A 10,695-nucleotide genomic window follows, 5' to 3' on the forward strand; every position below is an offset into this window, starting at 1 on the left:
CCTCCTCTCCTCTCCTCTCCTCTCTTCTCTTCTCTTCTCTTCTCTTCTCTTCTCTTCTCTTCTCTTCTCTTCTCTTCTCTTTTCTTCTCTTCTCTTTTTTACAATTCAGGTTTTATCCCTCTCCCGATTCACACTCTGACTATTCCACAGCCCATAATTCCTCCCCACCCCTGTCTTCAAGAAGATGTTCCCACTTCCACCCCACCAGACCTCCCCACTCCCTGGGGATTCAAATCTCTTGAGGGTTAGGTGAATCTTCTCTCACTGAGGCCAGACCAGGCAGTTCTCTGCTGTAAATGTGTTGGGGGCTTCATATTAGCTGGTACATATTGCCCGGTTGGTATTCAGTGTTTGAGAGATCTCAGGAGTCCAGGTTAATTGAGACTTCTGGTCCTCCTGCAGGGTTACCTTCCTCCTCAGGTTCTTACAGCTTTTCCCTAATTCAATCACAGGGGTCAGCAGTTTTTGTCTATTGGTTGGGTATAAATATCTGCATCTGACTCTTTCAGCTGCTGGTTGGGCCTTTCAGAAGGCAGTCATGCTAGGCTCCTGTTTTTAAGAACATCATAACATCTGCAATACTATTGGGCCTTGCAGCCTCCTCTTGAGCTGGGTTCCACTTTGGGCCTGTTTCTGAAACTCTTCACTCAGGGTTCTCTCCATTTTTGTCCCTGCAGTTCTTACAGACAGGAACAATTTTGGGTCAGAGTTTTTGACTGTGGGATGGCCAACCCCTCCCCTTCACTTGATGTCCTGTCTTTTTACTGGAGGTGGACTCTACAAGTTCTCTCTCCTCACTGTAGGGCATTTCATGAAATGTTTCTTTGAATCCTGAGAGTTTCTCTCCTCCCAGGTCTCTGGTACATTTTAGAGCATTCCTTCTTTTCCTACCTCCTGAGGTTGACCATTTCCATTCTTTTTGCTAGCCCTCAGGGTTTTAGTCCTGTTTCCACCCCCTATACCTGATCATGTTCCCCTCCTCCCATCCCTGTTCCTTTTCCCACACAGATGCCTCCCTTCATTCCCCTTGTGATTGCTTTCTTCTTCCTCCCATGTGGGATTGAGGCATCCTCACTTGGGCCATTCAGCTTGTTACCCTTTTTGAGTTCTGTGGGGTGCATCATGGGTATTCTGCACTCTTTTTGGCTAATATACACTTATTAGTGAGTACATACCATCCATGTCTTTTTGGGTTTGAGTTACCTCGCTCAGGATGATATTTTCTAGTACCAGCCATGTGCTTCAGGATGGCCTTGTTCTTAATCGCTGAGTAGTATTGCATTGTGAAAATGGACCACATTTTCTGTATCCATTCTTCTGTTGTGAGACATCTGGGTTCTTTCCAGCTTCTAGCTATCACAAATAAGGCCGCTATGAACATAGTGGAACATGTGCCCCTGTGGCATGGTGGGGCATCTTTTAGGTATATGCCCGAGAGTGGTATTGCTGGGTCTTCAGGTAGATCTATTTCCAAATTTCTGAGGAACCTCCAGATTGATTTCCAATGTGGTTGTACCAGTTTTCAATCCTATCACCAATGCCCTTTTCTACTCCAGACCAGCATCTATATAACTGAGAGCATGGCATTTCTCTAAAATCAATGACTTTTATAATTCTTTCTAAGGTTCTCATATGGGACCCCATCCTTTTACTCCTACAGACTTTCTAAGATACCTTGCCCTGAAGAAACATCTTTCGTTCCATTTTGCTTACTCATTATAATCATGGCCACTTCAGAGTCACTTGACCTAAGTTATTGTATCAGTAATTACTCTTGCCCTTGGATCTGTTGTCACCTCTTTAGGGAAACCTTTACATTTACGAAACAAAATTAAGGAAATTTGGTTATAGACTCTGAACAGTAACTATAACTAAATTATCTACACATACACTAACATATGTTTCATTGCAGTTTTTAATAGAGTACTGAATTTTTTCTTATTGTCAAAACCATAATCAGATTAATGCCTCAGATAGAATGAAATTCACTTTACAATTTCAAACCTTGGTAAAGAAATGAAGAAGTGAGAATAAAATCTGCTGCATAGAAATATATTTAGGCTTAAAAAGAATAATTCAAGCTAAACAGAAACGAGGATTCAAGATACTGCCACATGGGTAGCTAGCACACTGCTTTCATTTCTAAACTTAGTTGCTCAATATATCTACTTTAGAGGTCTACCTTGACTTAAAAAAATAAAAGAAAAAGAAAAGAAAAAGCATTCTGAACTCTGCTGACATTTTGTTCCCTGGAGAGCTTACTTGACTGTAGGCTCTTGCTGGCCTTGAAGCCCTGCCATGTGGTGGCACTTCCTTTCATTGTAAGTGCACAGCCTCTCCTCCTTGGCTGTCAGGAAGTTCTATGCTGATTATAGCTTCATCAGAGTATCTATATCACAACAACACCAGGATATTAGCTCATGCTAGTGTCTTTTAATGTCTTTATTTAAAAATCCTTGTGTGTGCTTGGGCATAAACACATAAATGTGCAGCAAAATACAGAAAATAAAATACATGGAATAAACTTTTGTGGGCATTTCTCCCATCATTTTATGCCCTGATTTGACGGTATTGTTTCTTCATGCTGAAAATTTTAAAGCAAATAAAATATATCATATAATTTTATCTACAAATAAATACTTCCAAGCACATTTCTAAAGGTTGAGGACAAAAACTGGCTGCAATGCCATTGCTCCTTCATACTGAGTTCCAGCTAGCTTCTGTTTTATGTGCAATGATGGATTTCTTCTTCTTTGTCTTTTGACTTGTAAAAGATAGGATCCTAATAGGATCTAATCAGTGTGTTTGGCTTCTGCCACTGTCTTTTGAATCCAGCCTACCCTATCCCCTCCAGGAGGGATTGACCATTTTTACTTTTTCATTCTTTTGCATTGAAAATAGAATTCATATTTTCTCATATAATACATCCTGATTACAGTTTCTTCTCCCTCTACTCTTCTCAGATCTCCTTTACCTCCCCTCTCCGCTGAATCCATTTCCCTTCCATTTTCCTTCAGAGAAGAGCAGGCAACAGAGAGACAACAGCCAAACAAGACAAAACAAGATACAAAAATACAAGGCAAAAGCCCTCATATTGAGGCTGTGTGAGACAACCCAATAGGAGAAAAAGAGTCTCAAGGCTAGGAACAAAGGGTCAGGGGCATGCTTACTCCCACTGCTAAGAGTTCCATAAAACACCAACCTAATAACCATAACATATAGACAGAGATTTAATCGGTCCTTAAGCCCATTGTGGAAGTAGGATGTATCATAATTGCTTTCCAGTTGGAACTCAAGAAAAGACGTATTTAGATATTGTAGCTGAGTAACACAATGCTACAGAAGCCAAGGCAGCTAGGAAAGCATTCTTCTTTATCATCTCTACCTGTGCCTCGAATAAGCCAGTTCTTTGTGTACTTTCTGCTTGCCACTTCCACCACAATAACAAGTTGTCTCTCAAATCCCTTGTGGGATCCTTTGGGAGTATTTGATAAATCTTGAGCCATCTGGGATGCTTTGGTGGGTGCTGTGGTTGGAACTCAGCTTTGGAATAGAGTCTTAGATGGTAGTTAATCTGTTCACCTGAAGATTTTCAGCTCCTACAACAGAAACAACCTTCCATATTCTTGTTGGTATTTAAGGCTTAGTCACTTATGTGATGCTGGTTACATTTTCTGTTCTATTCAGATAGTGACAAAGTTCATACATCTAATGAGCACACTGTAGCCATCCCTTTAATAGGCTAGATCTGACTTCCTCTGATTTAGAAGAGTAGAGTTCTCTTAATGACTGATTACTCCCACGCCATTCAATTTTTCTCTAGAGCTCAAAACACACAAACATTACCCATACATGTTTACACTGAATGATGTCATTCCCGAAAATAAAAAGGATGTTTATTTTACCCAATGCTTGACCTCAACCTTTGGAATTACTGGTAGTGGTTTCATTTACTTCTCAAGTTTATATATAAATTATCTTCAAATAAAAAAAACAATATACAGACACATAGTGAGCCAGTTGTTCTTCTTTTAGTTCCTTTCTCTGATCTTGTGGTTGGTGTGAATGTCTCCAGCACTTGCAAAACTCCCTTCTTAGCTGAGAATTGCTCTCAGGTTCAGAAATCTTGGCTAGTAGCAGAATTTAGCAATGCTGTTTTGTTTTAATTGCACTTATTTTTAGATAGAGTTTCTTTTTGTTTATACAAGTGAACTTCCTTTTAAATAGGCAAGAAGTAGTAATTAAATCCATAATTAATTGCTGGTAATATTTTGAGCGTTTTGTTGTACACTATGCATTGCTTTAAGGGAACATGTTATAATTCAATGACTCCTTTCAATGTCACATGGAAACAGGTGTTATTATCCCTTCTTATTAAGTGAGGAAAGGAAAAAAGATGGACTACTTCACTTAGGGTCATAAGTGAATGAGTACTAGCCAGGACCTGGGCTCCTTTGCTCCATCTAATACCATCTTGTGGTCAGGAGAAGCAAGGTTGGCATGAATGATTGATGGATGCAGTGCAGGAGGTGCTAGAATAAAGCAGTTGAGAGCAATGATTGCTCTCCCAAAGGTCCTGAGTTCAATTCCCAGCAACCACCTGGTGGCTTACAACCATCTGTAATGGGATCTGATGCCCTCTCCCGGTGTGTTTGAAAAGTCATATTAATTTTATATGCAAATTTTATCTTACAGTTATAAGTATGGGATCTGACTTTCTATTTTGATACTAGCTTGAATGGTATATTTATTATTTCAAATGGGTATTTTGGGCAAAGTTGTTTTCTTTCTTTAAATCTGTTCTCTTCATTTGTAAAGCATACATAATAATGAGGTCATGAGAGACACACAGAACTATATTTTGCTGCATAGATGAAAGGACTTAACTTCTTAGAATAGCTCCTAGTACATGGTTGCTAATCAAAATTATTGACTAATATCATAATAAGGGAACATTATTATCTCCTAACTTGGAGTTTTAAAGAGACTAGAGTTTTAAGTCTAGTTTTGCATGATTTTAGCCATGTCGCCTTGGTGAATTTACATGTCTGAAATAGGCATGGCGATTAGTCACACTATCATTTTATCTTTGGAATGAAATAATGACAGTTCTGATAAGTTATGTAATTGACAGTTATGACGAGACTACAAATACAGTAGAATTTATGTTAGCATTAGTTTCATAACAGATTAATATTTGATTAATGCTTTTTGATTAATATTCTCTCTAACTTGCCTATAATGTAAAGCCATTAAGAAATCAATATGGGCCATGTGTTATAAAATAAGATAGTTTATAACGATGCTACAATAAATGTACTCAAATGCAAATGATACCCATTATTAAAGAATCTTCTCCACAAACTAAATATACTAAACAGTTGTATTCGTTACTTTTTCTACCGCTGTGGTTAAAGCACTATGAGCAGTTTAACTTATAAAGTACAATGTTTAACTGGGCTTGCAATGTCAGAGGGTTGCAGTGTACATGAGGGCAGAGGGAAGACATGAAGGCATACAGCTGAAGCGGCAGCCAAGAGCTCTGATCTCATTCCTTACGCAGGAGGAAGAGAGAGCACACTGGGCAGAAAGCGGTTGAGCCTTTGTAGCTAACTGCCTGTCTCTAGTGATGTTTCAACTAACTAGCCCACATCTCTTATTCCTCCCCAAATAGCCACACACTGGAGACCAAGTGTTCAAATTTATAAGCTTAGGGAGACTATTCTCATTCAGACTCCCACAACAATAAATGACAAAACTGAATTATGGTGTTTTAATTGATTTTTATAAACTCCCATGCTAAAGATATCCTGACAAATTCTAATTAGATACACTTTTGGTCTATTGCTAATCAGATACTCAAAAGAAGGATCTCAGTATGCCATTCTAATAAAACATATTCTTCTCTAGTGACTCCTACACTGTGGTATAGTAGAAACTAAATAAGATAAATTTAGCATTTATTAGTTGTACATTTACTAAAATTCCATCAATATTGCCACAGATGCGTTCAAAATTAATTTACCACCCAAGGTATAATTTGAAATAGATTATTTCTCCAGGACTCAAAGATCTATTTTTATTTTATTGTTTCTACTTAACCATTTAAAGTATTTGTGTATGGGATAATGAATTAGCTTCTCTGAAATTTTCGTTTTTAACGATTCCTATTAGGTCTTAGTAGTAATTGTGGTAGATGCTGGACTTGGTTCATCCCCATCATCTTTTCTCTGTTCTTGACTGCTACCCATGTTTAATCATTTAGGAAAGATGCAAGGATAGCATGATGTCACCAAGCATGATGTCACTAAAGCCAGCCCACACTGGGCTCTTGCTTGCTCTGCATTGCTTTTCCCTGTTTTCTCACCCATGTGGTTCTCTACTGATACTGATTTGGCTAGTAAGCATACCATCATAAGCCCCTCTATAGTACAGTACAAGTCCTGGCTGACATTGAAATGCTGAGGGTTTTTTTTTTTCCAGACCAAGTACATTCAGAAACTATATGTTCTCCAATACCTAATGGCTGTTCTGAGACACAGTGTAGGGTAGCTATGCATGATGCTACTCTGCAACAGTGACATTGACTGAAATGATATTTCTCTCTACCCAAGCCTTTGCTTACATTGTAACTAGAGACAGAATTTTGAATACTCTTTATATTATAATGTTAGCACTGTAAAAACCCATTATACATGCAAAAATCACAGCCATTTCTCCAAAACCATGTGATTTCTACTGAGTATGCAATATGTGTCAAGAATGGCCTTGAGACATGTCACTTAAAATACATTAAGGTTTCTCTCTCTCTTCATTTCATTGTTATAAAAGTGTAACAATTAGAAGGAATTAATTCTAGGATATATAAAATAGTGGAATAACTGTCATCCATCTATCTATCTATCTACCTACCTATCTATCATATATTTATAAGTAAATATATCCTTAAATTACAACAAGTAAAATAGTTTGTGATTGCCAACATACAAAGATAATTAGCATAAACAGAAAAGTCAACATGGATCTGGGATCAATCTTGCACAGTGACAGGACCTACAAGAGAGAAAACAAGAGGTACTAAGGGACATAATGCTGGAGAGTTTAACAGATGCTTCTATGTCACCTTTATGTCAGTTTGTTGAAAATTGCAAAGAAAAGCAACTCAATTCACAGATTAAATTCTTTAGTAACTTTAAGAATTCAGTAAGAAGATTATATTTATGCAGGATAGAAAGAATATCGGCAATGGTTGGAATCCTGACAATAGAAACTGTCAAACTAAGCAATTAATCCTCTCAAGCCCAAGGGGTCGATTTTCGTTTCAGTTCTTTCAAACTTCTTTTCATGAGAGGGGGGTTTATAAATAACATAAATATGTCATACCTGTACATATCCTAATTACTTATATTTTATTTTGTGTAATTAAGAGGATTATAGGGAGGTAAAAATCTGCCATATAACTCTTCCTATTCTCTTTTGTGACAGAATAGAGTATTAAAGAAAAGTTTTGAAAACTTAGAGCCAGGTTTTGATATATTCAGCAATTTGCATGTGCCATGAAAGTTGAAAGTGATAAAGAAGTTTTATTCAACATGCCAAAATGTACTAGGTTAACATACAGAAAGTTTACTAATAACATTAATAAGCCTTCCCTTAACAGATGGCTGAGGTAAAAGAATGGCACCATTTGAGTAGGAAAAAGAAGAAACATAAAGTAGGGAAATAGAGCTGGCTCTTTGCAAGAAGAAGGTGTGGGCGACCTTCTAAGGACATTAGAAAAAAGACTGCATGAAAGCATCCAGCGTCTATCTTGGCTTGGGGGCAATTCTGGACTCCAGAAAGCTCAAAGGTGATGCTCCAAGCAAAGTAGCATATAGCCAAGAACTGTGTGCACCAGTAGAAACCACGCAGGGAGTGGATGGGAAGATAAACATAGGCAAGGGAGAACAAGGCAAGGAAGGTAGCATTAAAAAATCTCTTACAATTTCAGGATTGAGCAGTTGATACATAGGCAAGTTATATTATAAATACTGAGAAAAGTATATTTAGGGGATATGTATGTATATCAATATATGAATGCAATAACTATGAATTAATAAAACAAATGCAATAACTATATGAATTAATTAAACAAAAGGTCATAAATTTGGAGAAGAGTGGAAAGGAGTATACAGAAGGGGTTATTGGTTAGTCAGAGAAAAGAGAAATGTAACCATAATCTCAAAAATGAAAAGAAATGAAAAGATAGTCCTTCATGAGAAGGGTATGTGATATATGTGTAAAACATCCTCTGTATTTAAGCATTAGAAATGTTGTAATGCATCAATATACTATGAGAAATCTCTAACAAAGAAGAATTGGGAGGAGAAAAAAAAATTAATGATGTATAGCGAAAGTAATTTGATCCCAACGTCTTGACATGGCCTCACCCATGCAATACCCTTTGATAGGGAGGCAGATTCTATTGTATTATGTATGGACCTGACATGATGGCTCTGTGTTTAAGGACATTTACTGCTTAATCAGGCAGAACAGAGTTTAGATCCCAGCACCTACATAGTTTGCTTCACAGACACCTGTAACTCTGACTCCATGACATCTAACACCAAACCCTCAAAGAGCACCTGAGCATGTTTGTGTGCATACATTCTCACAAGCACACACAGCACTAGCATACATATAAGCTAAGTTAAAAAGACAAATAAATTGACATTTATATATCAGTTTTTCCAAAGTCTATCACATAGCTGATACATCCAAGTTGATTTTGGTTGAAGTGTGAAAGTACAGTACACTTGAACATACACTCGTTGCTTAATTTTCTCCTCTTGAAACTTCTTGCTGTAAGTTTTATATTCTTCCATAGAACTTGTATGAAAACCATGCCTTCAAAATAAGATTTCAGATTCAGTGACCATGTTGTATTAAGTACCTAGGATGTGTCACAGTACACCTAATATTTGATCATTTTTGTATCATTGCTGTAAGGTAGTAGTTTTGTTTGTTTGTGTTTTAATTTGGGATGTTGCAGTGTAACTCTACCTTGGTGTTAGAACACAAAGAAAAAGTACAGGAAAACTTTTTAGATGTGTAGGAAATTAGAAAGTTAATTCAGACATATGCCTTCTTTGACTTTCCTCAAGAGTCCCATCATACACGACTACACTCTACTGTTAGAGCCAGGAACATGACATCATCCATGCTTATGAGTAGCTCTGTGCCATTTAGTAGCTTGACAAGTAACATACCCATCACACCATCAAGGTATGGGACTGGTTAATTACAACAAAGATCTCTTTACAGTAATGCCTATAGCAATCACTAATAATATTTTCCATTTTGAAAATATAAATCTGTCATTTCAAGAATGTGTTGTAAGAGAAACCAGAATATGTAGTTATCATAACACCCTATAGCACTTCTATTTAGAAGCTGTTGAAGGTTTTAACTTTATCCATTTTTTAATCCTTCAATTATTTTTCATTTATATTTTAGTAAACATTTTTTTCATAATCTCAATCTGGTTTTCAATTGTTTAAGAACATCTTAGTTAGTTAAAGTTTATGCCATTACAAATGAAATTGCAATGAACTTTTGTGATCAAGATTTTGTGATATATTCACAGAGACTGGGGTGACAAAACCTCCACAGGAACCCTGTGTCTCATCCTATAATTAGTTGTTCAATCAAGGATATTTTTGCTTCATGCCCTGTGCCATTTTTCACTCTTCCATAATAACTGTGTACAAACTGTTCTTCAGGTAGTTTCACAAAGTAATGACTTACTATGTAATTAATTCTGGGAAAATATTAGTTTTAAACATACATACATAACAATTTAACTGGTTTTATGTACACTTTATATCCACCATTCATTCATTCATTTTTTCATTCACTGAAACCAAGGTTTGATTCTCTGCTAGATACCAAGTCATGAGTTGAATGTTATGGTCCAGTGCCTAGTCCATGTAGATTCTATTAATATTCATGTATTTATATGAACTTTAATTTTAATGATCTTAAATTTTAAATTTGTTTGGAATCCATGTGGTTTCTATGGAAATACTTAAATGTGTAATACTAAGTGTGAATTTCCTGAAACATTTGGGTTGCTGTCCTTTGACCTATCACAGGAAGACAACTGTTGAACGTTCACATACACACTAAGTCTAAATTTGCAAGGCATGCAAATGGCATCTTGTAAACATGGTGAGTCTTGGGTGGAGACTGTATCTTGTTCAACAGCAGGTAATTTTCTCCTCTTATTCTGTTTCCCTTTCTCTGAACAGCATGAAAAAGTAATTAACCGTCCACAGAGCACCAAAAGAGTTTCTACAGACCCTATAGGTAAGGACTCTTGGCTCTGTCCTTGTCATACTGCTTTTTATTGTTTTATAGTTTACATATGCCTGAGTACTTTTATATAAAAGAAATTAGAAAATGACACTATCATTGCTTGAAATTCTACCAATGCACTTCTTTGGGAATTGATGTATGTATAATCCAAAATAGCATTTGCAAATGTACGTATAGTTAAACATACATTGAAACTCATAGAGATATGAGCTTTAGAATGTATTTTGCTCAAATGGCAAGAAATTTCTCAAGTTGGGAAATACCCTATTGTTTTGCAGTATTGTAAAACTGTTCAACTCCAAACGTACTACATAAAGAAAGAATATTAAAAGCAGCAAG

The 10,695-nt window shown here is 36.6% G+C and overlaps 1 protein-coding gene across 1 annotated transcript in view; it reads left to right on the forward strand.

Moving 5' to 3' along the window:
• Dthd1 (death domain containing 1) overlaps nt 1-10,695 on the forward strand; it is a 73,831-nt gene that overhangs the window by 57,401 nt on the left and 5,735 nt on the right. Inside the window, exon 9 of the mRNA XM_021211329.2 lies at nt 10,290-10,347. Within this exon, the coding sequence (XP_021066988.2) occupies nt 10,290-10,347 (58 nt within the window). The remainder of the gene's footprint in view (nt 1-10,289; nt 10,348-10,695) is intronic.

Source organism: Mus pahari, chromosome 13, assembly GCF_900095145.1.
Source record: "Mus pahari chromosome 13, PAHARI_EIJ_v1.1, whole genome shotgun sequence".
Taxonomy (NCBI): domain Eukaryota; kingdom Metazoa; phylum Chordata; class Mammalia; order Rodentia; family Muridae; genus Mus; species Mus pahari.